This window comes from Caretta caretta, chromosome 3 (genome assembly GCF_965140235.1).
Source record: "Caretta caretta isolate rCarCar2 chromosome 3, rCarCar1.hap1, whole genome shotgun sequence".
NCBI lineage: Eukaryota > Metazoa > Chordata > Testudines > Cheloniidae > Caretta > Caretta caretta.
Genome location: NC_134208.1, coordinates 126,009,501 through 126,029,633, shown reverse-complemented (window position 1 = coordinate 126,029,633; position 20,133 = coordinate 126,009,501). Strand labels below are relative to the sequence as shown.

The following is a 20,133-nucleotide window of genomic DNA, read 5'->3' as shown; positions in this document are numbered from 1 at the left end:
AGGAAAGTTAAGTACAACAATTCAGAAGCAAGCTGGAAACAAGTTAGGGCATAACCCCAGGTCATGTTATCTGGCTATACCGAAAGAAGGACAGGAGACACTTGATATGGTTTTAATCAGGCTGAAACTTTATTATTGGATGTCTGGGACTACCTGGCAGATAAAAGTGTACAGTGCAGGAACCTCCATGATCATTCAGTATCTACCCAGGAGCTTCTGCCAGCGCCCCTCCCACCCTTTTTTCCATCCAGATCCCCCAGCCAACTCATTGCTGGGACCTTACCATTCCCCCACCCCTTGAACAAGGGTGAAGGTGGACGATAAGAAAGAGGGGTCGGCTTCCTGCCATGCCAGTCATAGGAGCCCAGAATCCCCTCCCCCACTTCTGCTGCTTTAACAACCACCTCCTTTTTAAGACCTTTACCAAGCCATTTATCTGATCACTGTATCCCTCCCCTGCACTGGACATCCGCCACAAGGAGGTGCCAGTAATTACCATCCAGTCAGGTTCCCAGACATCCCTTAATGCCCCTGTTATATCAGCCAAAAATGTGTCTGTGCCCAAGTCTGACAGGTAAACCTCATCCTCCTGAAATAACTCTGGTTCCCCATATGCTAGGCCAGAATGCAAAATTACCGACCCTTCTATGGCTCCAAGGAATTTGGCCAACTCCCTGTTCCCATACCTCCTTACCTTGTCCACCTTGGGGGGCTTCACAGCTCCCTGCCAGATTCTGCATTGAAGCAAGTCTAACCACCCAATTTTTACTCCTGGAAAAAGTTCCCTTCACACATTCCCAAATTGTTTTCCCCCCTGGTGCACCACAATTATATCTGGTGACCGCTGACAAGCCCTCACAGCTGCGAATTCTCAGGCAACTTGGCCGCCCACCTATGCGCTCAAAAAAACCTCAATACTGTGCCCTTAGAGCCACACCACCATCTGCATGGCTGGTCATCCATTCCTCTGGAATGAAAATACAATAAATTAACACTGACTCACCCCCTGGGGTCTCACATACATCCTGTAGGCTTCTGAATGCCAATGTCCGATTGCCTCGATTGCCTCTGCCCCCATACCTAGCTGTGCTGCTGCTGGTGCCACCTCAATCCTGAACGAGTGGGAATCAAATTCCTGGGCTGGCAGCGCCAGCCTTGTCAGTCCCTGTCTCAACACTGTAACGAACTGGTACGTTGTGAGGGGACTCCCGTCACCATGCATAAAGAGAGGCCCATCCCTCTCCAGTCGTATGCCCTCAAAGCCTCCATGGGGCAGACCTCAGGCTCACCACCTGAATAACAGATTCACCCCAGCCTCCCCGATAAGTCATTGACCTTCAGAAATGTATCATCGCTTCTTGCCCCTGCCAGTATACATCACACAGTCCCAAAACCCTTCCCACGCCCACTTTTGCGGCAGCTTCTGAGCCCCTCTCTCATTTCCTGCCTGTAAAACTCTATTCCCCCTCCCCCGGCAAGCCAGACAATACCCTCCCCCGCAAGGGTGACCATATTTCCCAAAGGGAAAACGGGACATCGTGTGGGGCTAGTCTGAGCCACCCCCTCCCCCGCAGGGCTGGCCTGAGTCTCTCACCCGAGCCCTGCCTCCCCCCTGCATGGGCTACCACTGCTGCTCCCCCACCCCGCACATTCCTCCGCACACCGCTTTTTTGACAAAAGTGGGCATTAGTCCCTGTCATAAATATAAAGGGAAGGCTAAACCCCTTTGAAATCCCTCCTGGCCAGGGGAAAGCTCCTCTCACCTGTAAAGGGTTAAGAAGCTAAAGGTAACCTCGCTGGCACCTGACCAAAATGACCAATGAGGAGACAAGATACTTTCAAAAGCTGGGAGGAGGGAGAGAAACAAAGGGTCTGTGTGTCTGTCTATATGCTGGTTTCTGCAGGGGATAGACCAGGAATGGAGTCTTAGAACTTTTAGTAAGTAATCTAGCTAGGTACGTGTTAGATTATGATTTCTTTAAATGGCTGAGAAAAGAACTGTGCTGAATAGAATAACTATTTCTGTCCGTGTATCTTTTTTGTAACTTAAGGTTTTGCCTAGAGGGGTTCTCTATGTTTTTGAATCTAATTACCCTGTAAGATATCTACCATCCTGATTTTACAGGGGGGATTTCTTTATTTCTATTTACTTCTATTTTTATTAAACAATTTACTTCATTGTTCTCAGATCCAAGGGTTTGGGTCTGTGGTCACCTATGCAAATTGGTGAGGCTTTTTATCCAACATTTCCCAGGAAAGGGGGGGTGCAAGTGTTGGGAGGATTGTTCATTGTTCTTAAGATCCAAGGGTCTGGGTCTGTAGTCACCTAGGCAAATTGGTGAGGCTTTTTACCAAACCTTGTCCAGGAAGTGGGGTGCAAGGTTTTGGGAAGTATTTTGGGGGGAAAGACGCGTCCAAACAGCTCTTCCCCAGTAACCAGTATTAGTTTGGTGGTGGTAGCGGCCAATCCAAGGACAACGGGTGGAATATTTTGTACCTTGGGGAAGTTTTGACCTAAGCTGGTAAAGATAAGCTTAGGAGGTTTTTCATGCAGGTCCCCACATCTGTACCCTAGAGTTCAGAGTGGGGGAGGAACCTTGACAGTCCCGTTTGCTCTTGCCAACTGATCAAGTCTGCAAGAGCAAATGGGACAAAAGCCCACTTTTGCCAAAAAAAAGTCAGGACAGTGAGGACAGGGCTTAAAAAAGGTACTGTCCCAGCTAAAATGGTCACCTTACCTCCCCACTTAAGCTGCAGGTCGGTCATTGTAAACATGGTTTGATCTTAACCGGTTTTTACAAGTGTTTTAAATAAATGGTTAATGTTTTGGAAAATGTTCTCTATATTAATAGTTAGTGGTATGGTATTTACACAAATGCTAATTAAAATAATAATTAATGTTAAATAGCCAATGAAAAAGTAAAAATATATTTAATCATGGTAGCGGAAATATAGGAATGGTAAAAGGTAAATTTAATTTTAATTATTTAAGGGGTGTTATAATTGATTATAGAAAGGGTAGCCTGCTACTTTTAGCTTAGGTATGCCCATCCATCATCAAGGAACTGATAGAAAAAGGATTATACACACTTTCTTCATTTAGGGACTAATCACCTTTAAAAATGCCTCATTCCACCTTAAAATGTAAGTATAAATGCAGTGTATGGTTATATTGTAATGCCTGTTTTCTTAAGTATTTTATATTAAATAAAGTTTTTAATTTTATCACTTAATGTGCTATTCACAAATCTCCACTAAATTCAATTATCTATAACTACCCTGCAGGCTCAAGCCTTAAAAAATTCAGTTTGGTTTTTATCCCTCATTTTTAAACTGCGAATTGGAAATATATAAATCAAAGGTTACACTTGAAGGTTTATAGCAATTAACTAGGTCTCTTAACATAACTTGGCAAAATCTTCAACCGTAATAGGCATAGAGCACATGCCATTAAAAGGTACTGAATCCGGAGTTTCACAAGGTCTTTAACTGTGACTTTATTAATGCCACAGACTCTATGTTTTCTTATATTTTCAATACTTGCCTTTCATCTTCATTTCGGCTGCTGTTCTCCAGTTTCTAAGTCTACACTAAGTCTTCTAAGTCTACACTAAGTCTTCTTTCTAAGTCTTCAGTTCTTTGTCTACACTATACACCTTATAGTGACATGGCTGTTCAGCTACAGCCATGCCACTAAAAGGTGCACAGTGTAGCCCCTCTTTGCCGACAAAACACTTCCACCCCCAATAAGCGGCAGTAGCTTTGTTAAAAGAAAAGGAGTACTTGTGGCACCTTAGAGACTAACCAATTTATTTGAGCATAAGCTTTCGTGAGCTACAGCTCACTTCATCGGATGCATACTGTGGAAAGTGTAGAAGATCTTTTTATATACACACAAAGCGTGAAAAAATACCTCCTCCCACCCCACTCTCCTGCTGCTAATAGCTTATCTAAAGTGATCACTCTCCTTACAATGTGTATGATAATCAAGTTGGGCCATTTCCAGCACAAATCCAGGTTTTCTCACCCCCCCTCCCCACACACAAACCCACTCTCCTGCTGGTAATAGCTTATCTAAAGTGACCACTCTCCTTACAATGTGTATGATAATCAAGGTGGGCCATTTCCAGCACAAATCCAGGGTTTAACAAGAACGTCTGGGGGGGAGGGGGGTAGGAAAAAAACAAGGGGAAATAGGTTACCTTGCATAATGACTTAGCCACTCCCAGTCTCTATTCAAGCCTAAGTTAATTGTATCCAATTTGCAAATGAATTCCAATTCAACAGTTTCTCGCTGGAGTCTGGATTTGAAGTTTTTTTGTTGTAATATAGCAACTTTCATGTCTGTAATCGCGTGACCAGAGAGATTGAAGTGTTCTCCGACTGGTTTATGAATGTTATAATTCTTGACATCTGATTTGTGACACTACAGTGCTAATAAATGATGGTCACATAAACACCACCCTATACCGGAAACCTACTGACTGCTATTCCTACCTACATGCCTCCAGGAGAAAAAAGACAGTCTATGTTAAAGGAAGCTTGAGGGGGTGGCAAGAATGCACTACGAATCGGTATATTTACTAACAAATGACATGATCCAACTCTTTCAAATGACTTCAGTGAGATCAAGACCACACTCATTCCTAGCCCTATCAGAAAAGGTTCTTGTAGAGCACGTACAGTACGTGGTTGCTGGTGTTGAAGTGAATCCAGTTTGTATAATCTCTGAACATTGTTGATAATTGTTCTGTAATGTTCCTTGTTCCTCTTTGTTTGTTTAGAATGAATATGAGCTCTACATGGTGATACTTCTGGATTCTCTGCCTACAACACAATACAAGGTAATAGTCATTTGCCAATGGCAGCTCAGAATGAGGTCACAAGGTCAATGTTACTTGCATTCAGAGCTTAGAAAACAGCGGGTGGAGCCACATGGATGAGTTAAAACTTCCTTTGGACACATGCAAACGGATACATGCACACATGAGCGCACACAGACACAAGTTACATGAAACTGAACAGCCCTTGATTGTTTTGTCCTGTGATTTAGACACTTTTGGGACCGCTGAAAGTGATGTACACTTATCTTTGATACAAAGATCTAAAGCCTGCCTGTTATTTCATTGCTTATGAGGACTTCTGCAGGAGCACCAACAGCAAAAGGCTAAGGAGGCTGCAGATTTCAGGCATAAAAACAGAGTTGGCAGAAACAGCATGAATTGAATATGCTGAAGCACCCAACCATGACGTCTGTGTATATGTATTGTTGGGGGCTTTGACTTCATTGATGAATACTGCATCTGCACACTGTTCACTCTGTATTAAGATATGTTCCATTTTCTTCTGTGGTCAGAAGGGGGAATTTAAGTAGAAGGAATGGCTCGGGGATTCGTAATTTAAATTCAGTATTATTTATCTCTGGGTCGCTGGCTGAAGCAAGCGCAGAATGATAGTGACTTTTAGTCCCTACCACTGACATCTGTTTTGTTGGTCTCCGTCGAGTGAGCTAGTGGTTTCACTCCAATTCCTAGTGGGCTTATATCTGCGTCACAAAATACCACCCTCACCAATGGAAAAGAAAGCATTCTGAATAAGTGCCAAGCTGCAATGTCCAGCTATGTGTCGACATGTTACATACATATATGTTCACACAGCCAGATGTTTAAAGCTAAGAGAGTGGGGAGGGTTCCTCCGAGAAATGTTCTGCACAGTGATTTTGTGCGGAGCACAAAATCTGAATTTAAACTTTGGTATTTGTACTGAAAATTACACAGAGCTGTGTAAACATTTCAAGCCAGAAACTCCTGCCTAAGGCAATTTTGTGGTGTATTGTTCCCTTAAAGCAGGAGGAGAATTCCTCCTGTGCAGAGGAACTCACCACTGGAATGAAGCTGGTAAAGTTAGCTTCCTGTGCCTTCTACATCAGCTGCCTTCCCCCGCTCCCCCTTAGCATAACGGGAAGAAAAAGGAACGTTGGGAGTGTTCTGGGGTGCAATACAGGCAGGACAGGGAGGGGGGGTGCCGTGATTCACCTGATTCTCCACCAGCATGTAGTCATTTGGGCCAGGGACTGGGTAGCTTTGAATCAGGTAGCAGAAACTGGCTCTCTAAGGGTAGGGATCCATAGTAGCTGGGAACATGCTTCCCAGAGTGGGTAGACAGACCCATACTAGCTCCACTTGAGCTAGCCCACTAAACATAGTTGTGTGGCCATAGAGGCAGTGTGGCCTTGCTGACCCTGCAGACCCAGGGAGTCAGGTAATCTGGTGCGTTTGTTCTCAGGAGGGCTAGCCCGAACCGCCACACATGCTGTGGTGGCCACACTGCTATTTTTAGGACTCTCACTCAAGGAGAACTAGGGCACATCTGTCAACCCGCACTGGGAAGCACGCTCCCAGTCGCTGTGTTGACACACCTTATTCTCTTTTGTAATTGTTTTATTCTCTCTGATTGATAGTGTTTTCTGCTGTTGTTATATATTGCTGTCAGGAAGCTTGTAACACAAGGATACTGTGTGACATTTTATACTTTTGTTTTGCTTTTACTGTGAAATATAAAAGTAATTGTTTCAGTCAATGGTCTCCTGCCAACCACAAGTACAGGCTTTTGTTGTAGGCTCAAGGTGAAAATCCTGGCCCTATGGGAGTTTACCATTTACTTCAATGGGGTGAGGATTTCACCCTCGGTACCACCTCCCTTTCTTAATGGCACTCTGTGCTGGGGCCCTGGTGCTGCTGTGTTACTATGATGATCTGTTGAAATCACAGAAATGATGAACCTGAAACCGCTGACATTTAGTGGAAGTATGCTTTCTCTAGCATAACTAGCCCATTACACAGGAGAGAAGCAACGAAAGTGATTATCCCACAAGCAGCAAAGCCTTCAGATGGATAGGAATGGAGAGATAATTGGCTGGGGAAGACACACAGCATTGTCAGTCCTCTTTCTGTTGGTAACCACCTTTACTCTAGCTTTCCAATATCTCGGTGGAATTAGAATGAATTGTCCATTTATAGAGATGGTTGTAAAACATGCGGTAGTTTTTCTGGTTCATCAGTGGAAGTGTTAGCATTAGCACTTATCCTCATTCAGAAGTTTCCCTCAGAATTGATTTTTCACCTCAAAAAAAAAAAAATTGTGATCGGCCCAATGGAGAAAAATTGTACAAGTTCTTGCATATTTCTTCCATATGCCCATAGTAGCTGGGAACATGCTTCCCAGAGTGGGTAGACAGACCCATACTAGCTCCACTTGAGCTAGCCCACTAAACATAGTTGTGCACGTTCTCATATTTCACTCCTGTTTATTTAATCTCACAGACCCTGATGGCTCAGGTAAAAGGTATGGAGAAAAGAACTCTGAAGACGCGAGAAATAGAAGAGCTCAGGCGAGAAGTACAGACCCTTGTGAAAAAAGCCAAAAGTGTCTGGGAGAGAAATGAAGAGTAAGTGCCGTAAGTGTAAGGGACGTGCAAACCGTATGTGTTATCCCATTCTAGTGCCTAGTACTCATAGAGGATGAGAGTCTATTACTACTGCAAAAGAAATGGAGTTATTCCTCGCTCAAGTTGTTGAGTCCATACTGGACTGTTGAAATCTTGCTGGTGACCCATTTACATGAATTGGAGACAATTCAATCACATGCTCCTGCCTCCAACACTCCTTCCATCAAAGTCAAGAACTAACGAGTCACAATCTAACCTAGTTGACTTTTGCTCCCTTTCATCTTTTTTCCTTATTCTCATTTGCATGAGCTACCTAGATTAGATGACTGAATAGGTCTGTTTAATTTATTTTGTAGTTATTTTTATTTGATCAAAATTGTGTACATAACAGCATTAACACTGTGCTTTCCAAATTTATTTTCCATAATTCTATGATCATTAAGATATTGAAGTGTGACAGAGCCTTGTTTACACCAAACGAAACTGTAGCAAAAACATGTTGCTAATAAACAGTGCCCAAACAATTAAACATGTAGGTGTCTACAGAGACAGATTGTGCGACAGATTGGTATGGGAGAAGGGTTTTATTGATATCAGTTTGGGATGGCTCATAAGAACAGTCATACTGGTTCAGACCAATGGTCCGTCTAGCCTAGTATCCTGTCTCCTGACAGTGGCCAATTCCAGGTGCTCCAGAGGGAATGAACAGAAGAGGTAATCATCAAGTGATCTGTCCCCTGTCCCCCATTCCCAGCTTCTGGCAAACAGTGGCTAGGGACACTTCAGAGAATGGTTTTGTGTGTTGTGTTTGGAGTGTGTTGTAAAACCTTTATAACATCTCACAACTTCATGCATTCTGTATATGCACCATATCATACAAATGTTTAGATTTTAAGAAAAATGCATTTTTACTATTTTCTGTATTCTTCTAATAGCAAACCCAGCTGCCTTTCTTACCATGATCCAACTGTGTTGGGCTCAGAGGGTAGAAGTCCATTATCACAAGATCTTCCAGGTCTAGAGGGGAGTCTGTGTTACAAGAGAAATGGGATTTCCCTGTCCCAATGGTATCTTCATTTCTGCCACTAGTAATCTGAATTTAAAGCTGTAACATTTTTAAGTAGACCAAAGGTGTTACTGGTGTAGGTCTGAATTTTGCTTGGGCTCATGTAATTGTTGGTGGAGGAGGGGCAGAAGAAGGAAATGTTTCTTGGTTGATATCTTTTTAAAATGGCATTTGTTTGAAGCTGCTTGCAATTTTAAAACAAGTCCAGGGGAGATGGATTAATCAGCAGAGAGCAGGTGAGGGGGGCCAAGTATGTGATCAGCTGATCATTACATGGGTCTGCAGTGGATTACATGGACAGCACTCCACATGTGTTTCTGGGTTATGTGTGTATCCTACCATGTGTTTAAATAATGTGTAGTTGTTTCAGTAGTTACATTTAGCAAACAAGCTGTTTTCTCTCTGTTGCCATTTTAATATTACTTCCTTCAGGAAACAAGGGCTTAGTATGATGATGCCTCGAGTCTGCAAGTTTCTCAGAGCAGGGATCATGGACCAAATTCTTCTCTGATTTACATCACTCGAATCCAGAGTAACTCCAGTCAGTTCACTGAATTAACCATTACTCTGCATTTACACAAGTATACCTGAGCTCAGAATTTGGCCTATGGATGTCAGTGGGAATCCTCACATGTATAAGAGCTGCAGGATTACCTGAATTGCCTTGGCTCATGTCTAATCTGCAGCGTGATACTCAAAACATGGCAGTGATCACATTAACACAGTGTTCTCTTTTGTTCCACGCTAGACTCAGAAATGAATTAGAAATTCAATTGTGGGTGAGCCAGTCTCCTGAGAGTAAAATTGGTAAGTAACAACACAGTGTGGATTTACAGAATTGATGTTTTGCAAGAAACAAATACACACACACGCGCATGCACGCGCATATATTGTGACTCAGGGTATCAAAACACACTAAAGCTAAACAGCTTCTCACGAAAAGCAAAGAAATAGATCTCAGTGGTGCTGAGCATCTTGTGGGATAATGCAACATAACATTTTCCTTGCCTTTCATTCTTGGCCTGATCTAAATCCCACTGAAATCAACAGGAGAATTTGCATTTATTAAAGAACACGGGGCATGTGTCACACCAAATAAGACCCGTGGTCCATCTAGTTAAGTATCTTATAGCCAGCAGGAGATGCCTCAGACGTGAGATAATCTGATACTTCATAAAGGTCTTGTCCTGATCTCTAATAGTCAGAGGGCAGGTTAAGTTGTGCAGCATGAGCTTTCGTAGTCCTTTCATAAACTCTTTTAAGCATCAGCGACTATAACTCTGGATAATCTTGTTATTTATATAAATGTTTGATCCCTCTTCGACACTTGCTAAATTCTCAGCCTCAACAACATCCTGTGGCAATGAGTTCCACAGTCTAATTCTGTGCTGCATGAATAATTCTCTCCTTTGATCAGTTTTGAATTTGCCATCAATGAGCATTGGATCAGGGTCTTTCAGCTGATTCAATAAAGAAAAGAGTATGTGAATCTGGAAGCTCATGAAAGGGCAAAAAGGAAAGAGACTTCATTTTCTGATGAACTGGGCCATTTCTGAAGTTCTGTAAAATGTCATCAGGGTAGAATACAGTATGCCAAGTCAGACTGCATAGTACATCTATATTTCATGCATTTGTTAAACTTCTGTAGTTATGGCAGATGCAAAACATGGCTTCTTTACATAGCATGTGACCATATAAAATGGTAAGCTTCTACACTGTAAATAGAGAGAATAAATAAATGGCCACATGAGTTGTTAAGGTGAGATGCTTTCTGGCTGTCTCTGATAGCTGCTCCACACATATGTTAAATACAAAATGGCAGCTTCTGAAATGGAGGACGTAACTCTGTTTTGGCCCATACTCTCCTTGTCAATTAAATACAGCATCATACCCAAGGCTGCATGTGATCTGTTATTAGTGCCTTATTTTAGGTGCTACTATCAGTATCTTACTTATTATTATGAACGCATGTTGCATATGAAAAGTGCCGTATAATCAAACCAACTTCTGCTCTTCCATCACTCAGGAAATGTGCTGGCCCAAATTCCTCCCTGATGTAACTCCATGCACTTTAGTGGACTTAGCTGGGGTTGCATTTGCTTTGCTATGTCTGATTCTACAACTTGGCACAGGCTTTGAATTCCAAAGGTTTACAGCTGTCCCTCTCAGAAATGATAATTGGCTCTAGATCTCTGACAGAACTAATGAATTTGAAGTTTCTAGGCCAAGACATTTCTTAGAGATGGCTGTGCATGAAACAAGTTAGAAGACTTAAGAACTATGTGAAAACGCTTCCTTTTTTAAAGTCTTGCATCTCAGAAGTGCTGGTCCAATTCATTCCAAGCTCCCCTCCCTAACATTTTCAATATATTAGACAACTGTATGGGGAAAGCTTCAGATAAAAAGGAATTACAAAGAACAAAATTAGAAGGGGCTGAATACTATGCTTAAAAACCCAATATGAGATTGAGGCCCAAATGTGCTAGTCACTATACAAACACATAGTAAGAGACAGTCCTTGTTCTGTACACTTATAGTCGAGACAAGACAGAAAAGGAAATACTACTATTATTCCCATTTTATAGATGGAGAACTGAAGCACAGAGAGATTAAGATATTTGGCAAAGGTCATACACGAAGTCTGTGGCATAAGCAAGAACTGAATTCAGGTCTCCTGAGCATAGAACCTTAACCACAATGATAATCTTTAGCAGTTTGTGCCTTCAAAACCTTTACAAACATTACAAATTACCGCATTGTTTTTAGCAAATCCCTCCTTAAAATTCACCTCTGCTGTGAGGCCTACCTACAATAGACGGGGGTATGCAGTGACTGCTGTTTATTATACCAAGTATGATCACTGGAAGGACAAAGGCAGAAATGTGATGCTGCCTGTTTCCTGGTGGGGGATGTGTGGAAGAAGATGATGCTCACTGCATGGAACAGGAAATGAAGGCTTTGTGTACACTGGACTGTTGTCAGTAAAGGTTTATCGTTCAGGGGTGTGAAAAAAACACACACATCTCCCCCCGAATGACAAAAGTTTTACTGATGAAAAGCGCCGGTGTGAACAGCGCTTTGTCGGCGGGTGAGCTCTCCTGCGACAAAGAGCGGCTACGCTGCGCACCTGTTGCGGCACGGCTCTGTCGCGAAAAGGTGCGGGGTGTAGACATAGCCTAAGTTAGAAACATAGGTAGCTGCAAGGGATGGCAAACAAGTGTGCAGTTGGGGAGGGTCATCTGAATAGAGAAGGATCTTTGGTTTGAAAAAAACATTAGAGCATCACCATAACAAAACACTGTATAATTTATGAACGGTTATTTCTAAATATTTTAGCAGATATTTAGCAGAGATACTTTACTCACTAACTGGGCAGATTTTTCATTCTTTTTTTAAAACACTCAATCAACTTTATTATCTACTAGGAATGAACCAGACACTATCATACTCACTGTGCTGCCGGACAAGATGTAATTCCCAGGTACCATGCGTGCCTGCAAGCTGATTCATCATCTGGCAATTTCTGAGAAAAGAGCATGCAATCTAATGTCTCACTGGTCTCTCTGTAGACATTTTGCCATTTTCACTGGGTCCTCAAACTGAGATTGCAACAGTTTAGCACAGAATAGCCAAATAATTCTCTGGCAACACTATCCTATTAACCATGCCTGCCTTTTTATAGTTCCAGAGACCTCCAGGGATCATACTATGAAACTGCCTGAAGAGAAACCTCTCACCCTTGCTGAACAGATTGAATCTATGAGGTGCCAAGTTCTCGCTAAGTGGGAGGAAATGCAAGCGCTAGAGAAAGAGATTCGAGAAACCATGACTTATGCTGGGATGGCAAATACTATAGAGAAGATGGTTAAAGACATAGAGGCATGACAATTATTTCTAAACAGTTCCTATCAAGTTTATTGGTGCCTAGCTAGCTACTTTGGTGATGGGCTCTTTAGAACGAGACAGACAGTGACTCAGTTGCCTGTATTTTCTCCTCTGAGAACATACATCTCTACTCCTTGTACTTATATGGCCGCAACCCACCATGGTGTTTAGGCTTTGATCCTGCAATGTGATGCATATGGGTGGACCCCCGCGTTAAAGTAAATGGAGCTCTGGAGACACAGGGGTCTGTCTGCATGCACCACATTGCAGGATTGAGGCTTTAGAGCCATATGTATTGTAAAGTACATACGTTAAAATATATAAGTGATACAGGTGGAGGGTCTGATTTTTTTTTTTAAACTGATGTTCTCTCCTTTTGCTCCTGCACTTGGTGTGTGGTAATAACTGTGTGCACTGGTAAGGTCATAACAGGTGGGATTTTCAAAAGCACTCGGTTGGCCTAACTCTTCTCCTATTGAAGACAATGGTAAACTCCCATTGGCTTAAAGGGAGCAAGGCTGGACCAGCACTGAGCACTTTTAAAAAATCCTACCCGTAGACATCTAAATATATGAATGTGCCTACAAATCAATTTCTTGGATGTCTAAATGAACTTAGCTGTGAGCACCACATTTCAGGCACAGAAAGGAAGGCCTGGATGATTCCAGACTGAAAATATAAGGCCTATAATATACTGTCAATATATAATAAAATCATTATTTAATAAAACCAAGCAGAGGAATAAAACTACAAATATATGTTAATAATATTTGTTACAAAAATTATCATCTGTTTGTATTCCAGTAGCATTCAGCGGTCCCAGTCAGGATTGGAGCCTCACTGTGCTGAGGATAAGAGACAGTCCCTGCTCTGGAGTGTACAGTCTAAGGCTCTGATCTCGCAGAGACTTTAAGGGCCTAACTTTAGCTCTGTGAGTGGTCCCATTGAAGTCTTGGGATCACTGACAGTATGACAAGTCAAATGTGTGTAAATGCCTGCAGGATTGGTGCCAAACACATTAAAAACAGCATTCTCCTTCCTTTGGAAATTATGCCACTAGAAATACCACAAGCTCTCAACAGAGCCATGCTTTCCCTGTCCCTGATCAGGTGGATAGGAATCAGTGTTCAGTGAAATAATTTCCTGAAATTAAATAAAAGCTGAATATTCCCTGCTCATGCAGAAAGTGAAATGTGGCACAGTTATTGATGGGTAGACATGATTTAAATACACATCTAACATTCAAATGTTTCCCCAAGCCTTTTGTCCTCTGAGGCTGAATTTAGCCTTCCTTCAGGACACCAGATCCATTCAGTTAGTTGTACTGGTAGTAAAACAGAGCAGTCATGCAATTGTGTAGCATCCAGGAAAAAATATGAAAACAAACACACAGACCAAAATTCATGCACACTCCACACTTCTTGTCTTTTCCAGATCAAGTGCACAGACCATCATGGTGTTTGCTGGGTTTCACTTGGGTGCCTTTAAACTGACAGAATACATTCCAATTCTTTGTCTTGTCTGCCAATTTTTTCAATCTTGTCTTCTTATCAAACCGTACAAGACAGAAAACTAGTTCACTTAAAAAAAAAAAAACCTGTCACCCACAAATGACAAACATTCATTTGGAGAGAAAGTCTGGACTCAGATGAATTTATATAGTGTTAATGTATTAGATCAGAGAATAACAACAATAAGCCACCACAGTTTTCCATGTTTGTACTGGCAAAGAAAGGGTATAAGCCCAAGATATTTTCTGAAAATGTTCTTTTGCAAACTGATCAACAATGTGTGAGTTATGCCCCTCACAGCTAAATAAACAATTAATTTCTGGGCGAAATGTGAAGCACCTTAAGGGAATAAATCCTTTCTCTGCTCCAGAGATACCGATTAAGGGGACACGAGTAACCAGAAGTTCCTTATATGGGTTTAACTTTCTGTTCATGTTATTTTTATTTGTTTAATTTAAACTACAATTTGAGGACTTCAATAAAACAGATATAGGTGTGAGGTTTTTTTTTGTAGGAGTGGTGGGTGAAATTCTGTGGCCGGCGTTGTGCAGGAGGTCAGACTAGATGATTATAATGGTCCCTTCTGACCTAAATATCTATGAATCTATGAATTTTTTTACTAACTTTACCTGAGCTGGAATGAGGAAGAGCAGCCAGCAGAGGGCACTGTTGCACAGCGTTCTCAGCCTGAGAGACGCAGCTGCTGCCTGAGGCAGACCGGCTGGATGCTTCATGTGTAGCCACTCCAGGCACTCTCAGCAAGTATATGAACCCTGGGAGTGAATGGACCCTCTACACCAGTGGCTCTCAACCTTTCCAGGCTACTGTACCTCTTTCAGGAGTCTCATCTGTCTGGCATACCCCCAAGTTGCGTACCCTGACTTAAAAACGATTTGCTTACAAAATCAGACATGAAAATACAAAAGTGTCACAGCACATTATGACTAAAAAATTGCTGACTTTCTAATTTTTACCATATAATTATAAAATAAATACTTTGGAATAAAAATATTGTACTTACATTTCAGTGTACAGAGTATAGAGCAGTCTAAACCAGTGATTGTCTTTACCCTATTTTAGTTTGTACTGACTTTGTTAGTGCTTTTTATGTAGCCTGTTGTAAAACTAGGCAAATGTCGAGATGAGCTGATGTCCCCCCTGGAAGACCTCTGCATATTCCCAGGAGTACATGTACCCCTGGTTGAGAACCACTGCTCTACAAAGTCTGAGACATTAGTTCCCCAAACAAATGGGTGGTTAGTTAATCTGGGTCTGAATGTATAAGGTGTATATGATTTCAAATTATTATTCATAATAATAAAGCTATAATCTAAACCTTGCACCCACTGGATATTTAGACAAAGGGCAAGTATGCTATCATTTAAGAAGAGCAAGCTAATTGAACCAGCCCATCTTTGTAGTTCTCCTAACACTATGATGTCATAATGCCAAGATGGCAGGAACCTGTACTGTGCACATGTATGAACTTTTAAGTTCAATGACTTGCGTTTTTGGAAATGTTGCGCTCCAGTTTAGCAAAGCTGTGTTATTGCTTTTACAGGCCGAAGCTGTCAAACTCAGCTCAGACAACAGCTTCCTTCAGAAACAAATCAAAGTAAGTTTCTTCTTTAGAACTGTGATATGGTCCAAAGCCCCATTATTAAACCTCTTTGCTCCAGTTGCCTTCACTAGGTCTAATCCAGAGCGCACTGAAGTCATTGGAAAGACTCCCATTTACTATTGTGGGCTCTGCGTGAGGCACAAGGTGAACCACCTGCTAGAGAGTAGAAAGGTGTTGGTTGTCCCTTTACTCTATTTTTCACCGTTTAGGAGAGCTATTAGGGTACTTTGATCAGAAGCAAATTTCTCCTGATCACCATTTGCATTATTTTTTACAAGAACTTGTCAAAGCTTCATAATTCATAACTCAATCAATGATGCTAAAGCGGCTAGTATAATTAGGGAACTAGCATGAAGGACGGGTTCCTATGCTAGGTGGGTTTAACATACCCACAAAATGCATAACTCACAAAAGAGTATGGTTGCCAACTTTCTAATCGCACAAAACCAAACACCCTAGCCCTGCCCCTTCCCCAAGGCCCCACCCCTCCCGCTCACTACATTCCCCTTCCCTCAGTGGCTCGCTCTTCCCTACCCTCACTCACTTTCACTGGGCTGGGGCGTGGGAAAGAGGGAGGGCTCTAACTGGGGGTGCAAACTCTGGAGTAGGGCCAGAAATGAGGGGTTCAAGGTGCAGGAGAGGGCTCCGGGATGGGGCAGGGAGTTGGGGTTCAGGAGGGGGTGAGGACTCTGGATGGGGGTGCAGGCTCTGGGATGGGGCTGGGGATGAGGGGGTTAGGGTGCAGGAGGGGGCTCTGGGTTTGGTGGGGGTGAGGGATTTGGAATGTGGGAGGGGGCTGCGGGTTGAGGCAGGGGGTTGGGGTGCAGGAGGGGTTATGGACTCTGAGTTCGGGGTGCAGGCTCTAGGGTGAGGCCGGGATGACGGGTTTCAGGTGCTGGAGGGGGCGCAGGCTTACCTCGGGCGGCTCCCAGTTAGTGGCGCAGCGGGTCTAAGGCAGCGTCCCTGCCTGTCCTGGCTCCATGCTGTGCCCAGGAAGCAGCCAGCAGATCTGGTTCCTAGGCAGGGGGGCCAGGAGGCTCCGTGTGCTGCTCTCGCCCACAGGCACTGCCCCCCCTAGCTCCCTTTGGTCCCGGTTCCTGGCCAATGGGAGTGCAGAGCCAGTGCTCGAGGCGGGGGCAGTGCAGGGAGCCCTGTGGCCCCCACACCTAGGAGCCGGACCTGCTGGCTGCTTCTGGGGGGTAACGCGGGGCCAGGACAGGTAGGGACTAGCCTGCCTTAGCCCTGCAGCTTTTAACGGCCCGGTCAGCGGTGCTGTAATCTAGCCTAGTTGTCTTAATCTCTGCAATTGTTTCCTGTCAGTCTTTGTGAGAGCCTGTGAGAATCAACAGGAAGTGTAGCATTACATAATGTCCAAAGATGCCTGGCAACTTTAAACTTCCTGCTGAAGTTTAACCTTTTATAGCACAGGAACCATCGTATCCCTTTCCCATAAATTAAGGTTAAGAAGTTAAAAAAGACTTCAGCACCACCAATTACTTATCACAGATACTGCATCACAAACCATTTTTTTCTTAACCACTGAAAAATATTTCTCTGCATTTATACATAGATGAGTTTTTTGTTGTTGGTGTTTTTTTAGGAAGTTCAATACAACATCACAGGCATCTTAAATAGACAGAAGGTCACCCAGGAAATTCAGCGGTGAGTTTTGAATGTTAGTACGTATTTGAGATGTACTATATTGTTTTAGGTCTATATTATAAATGTTACATGTTACAGAATGATGATTGAAACCCCGTCATAAAAATGTCCCAGAATAGAGTAAGAAAGATCAGTTATTTATAGCTGCTAGGTTTAAGTATTACTTAGTACAACATACACAGTAGCACTTTAGGGATTAAGATAGGGACTCAGTTTAAATAAGGCCCTGTAGTCTAGAATAAGGTAAGAAAAAAATAATGTGAATCTGAGTGCTTCTGCATGATGTTTGATTGACACCCCCACTTGCTGCACTTGTCTATTCAACTATCGAGCAGATATATTTTAGAGGCTGTTTAAGCTTCCCCACACGGCCCTGCTGATATGCTTCTGACTTGCCCCAGAGAAGTGACCTCTGGGCATGAGATAGTAGTACAGTCTCCATGCCCATCCAGTCCTTGGCCTCTGTTCTGAGGCTGCGGTCCAGTGCTAGGTGTGGTAGTGTTTTTTATTATGTGGACTCATGTCCATAGGAACTGAACTGAGATCTTATTTCACACACAGCTTCTTTATTGTCTGTGGCTCTCTGGGTTAAGTAGTGCTGTTTGCATTCAAGGTATTTCAGAGTGCTTTGCAAAGGAATGAGTTAGAAAGTTTTAGTCACTACCAATGTTCACTCTAATTTTTGACAGGCCGTGTGCGCAAAAAATTTCTTCTGTGCAAATTATTGTGCTTCTGTGCAAATTTTTGTGCGTGTGGTGTTTTGCCGTGTGTGCGGGGTTTAGGATCTGTGCACGCGTGCTCAGCTTAGAGGGAACAGTGGTCACTGCAGAGCGGGGCTGGAACTGAATTGGTTGCCAGGGGCAGAAGACTGTACATTCCATTACCACTCCCCTCAGGCATCCTCCCCACCTTCCTACATTACATCTTGTTAGTATCAAGATGGGCTGAAAGAAAAAAGAGACAGCACGCAGCTAAGTCTGCATTATAAAGACTACACTTTTGACATCTATGCTTATTTCAGAGGTAAGTAAGGAAAGTATTTATTATTATGGTTTCAATTAGGTGCAAAGATTTAGCCCAAGACTTCATTTATTAGGTCTACAGATGATGTTTTCAGCTAACCTCATACTGCTCTCTCTGTTAATTGTCTATATTCAAATTAGTGTAGTATAACATCAGGTTTGGGTATGTATTATAGGTCTGCAATATAGTTTTATGAAAACCTAACTTGCAAACTTCTGTAGCAGAAAGAGGTTAACAGTAGACTGAAAGTTACATAAAAAGTTTTAAGAGTCCATTTCAGTGATAATTTTGGGGCCAGATTTTTTTTTTCACATACCAGTTAGACACATGTGATATACTGGTATGGGGTCTGATCCAGTGCACACTGAAAGAAAAGCTTCTCATTGACTTAATGATCTGAGACATTAAGTGCCTATCTCCTTATAGTATCTGTCCCCATAGTATTTTAACGCTATGCTATTTAACCATAGCTACAGACGTTATTCCCTGAGCCCAGATGGGAGGTGTGTATGTTTTTGGTGGTGAAAGTCTCACATTCAGTACCCACAGACAACAATGGTGTCTGTAGATACAGGGCCATGGTCTGCAAAATTCCCAAATGTACACATGCAGTTACGTGACTAATGGTACAAATCTGAATCTATATGTGTAGACTAGGATTAAAATGGCATAATAATGCAATTAGTGGAACACTATTTCCTTCTCTTCTTACCTGCCAAGGGCTGAGTTTAAATGGGGTCTGTGCTTTATTTGCTGCCATTGACAGAATCACTAACTTTTAAATCAACAATTGGAATGTAGAAAAGTCACATCACTCTTTTAGGTATTTTAATGGAGTCTTGTGGCAAATAGAGAACTGTGATCTCAAATCTTGACATGTAAAAAGCTTTTCAGTTCAGTGTTAAACTTAAGAGAAGATTTCAGAATCTGCTTCATGCTCTTTTACTTAGTTGTGGATTGTCAGTCCGTGGTATCACAGTGGTTTTTATTTTTGGAGGTCCAGTGCCACATTGCAAAATGGCTCACAATTCATAGGGGAGACACAGAGCTGCTATGTAATTATCTAAGAATACTGATCTGTAGTAATGCTATAAATACTTATGTGACCAGGTCAGCAAAATGAAGTTGCTGTGTTTTGGGTTATTAGACTTTCCTGTCTGAATGTATTAAACTAGCTTGATAGGAGACTGTTGGAAAAACAGGCAGAAAAGCAACACAATGGATCTGGATAAGCAATCTCCCAACAAATAATTACCTCAGACAACGACCTACTTTCAAGCCCAGATCTGCAAGACTGCTTTGCCAGAGCTGGGAACTAACAGATCAAAAGGCTATAAGAAGTTACAAAGGCCTAAATCCACAAAGGGAATTAGTTGTTGCCCAGTGGAATTAACAAACACAATTTAGGCTTTCAGACTCCCTATACAATACATGGGGAGAAAGTCGGTGCCTAAGAATGGGATTCATAGAAGAGAGCATGTGAGTGGGGAAGCTAAGTGAGGTGGCCAATAGAAAATGCAAAGGAGAGAGGTGGGGCCTGAACTCGGCTCTTGCCCTAATGCTGGGCTAGGAGGAGGTGCCTATTTCTGCTTGGGATTCACACCTGTGCACCCTCTCCTGGAATTAGGCACCTAAACCAGCTCAGTACTTTCTCATGGGAAAAAGTGTGTGTGTGTGTGTGTGTGTGTGTGGGGGTTATGGGAGAAAAAGAGCTCCCATGTCATTACAGCCAAGAGCCTGGTTGTTAGGGCACTCATCGGGGGGGGGGGGGGGGGGGAATAGGAGACCTGTTTTCAAATCCCTGCTGTGCCTGATCTGGAGCTCAGAATTGGGTCTCCCATATGCCAGGTGAGTGCTCTGACTAACAGGCTATAGAGTCAATCTCTGACCCACTGATTGATACAAAGTGGGAACATCT

General features: G+C 42.7%; 1 protein-coding gene across 1 annotated transcript in view; it reads left to right on the top strand.

Annotated features, from left to right (window-relative positions):
• The window catches only part of C3H6orf118 (chromosome 3 C6orf118 homolog), a 46,848-nt gene that overhangs the window by 10,168 nt on the left and 16,547 nt on the right, over positions 1-20,133 (top strand). The window contains exons 4-9 of the mRNA XM_048844051.2: positions 4,785-4,844; positions 7,323-7,447; positions 9,262-9,320; positions 12,196-12,392; positions 15,471-15,524; positions 17,131-17,192. Of these exons, the coding sequence (XP_048700008.1) occupies positions 4,785-4,844; positions 7,323-7,447; positions 9,262-9,320; positions 12,196-12,392; positions 15,471-15,524; positions 17,131-17,192 (557 nt within the window). The remainder of the gene's footprint in view (positions 1-4,784; positions 4,845-7,322; positions 7,448-9,261; positions 9,321-12,195; positions 12,393-15,470; positions 15,525-17,130; positions 17,193-20,133) is intronic.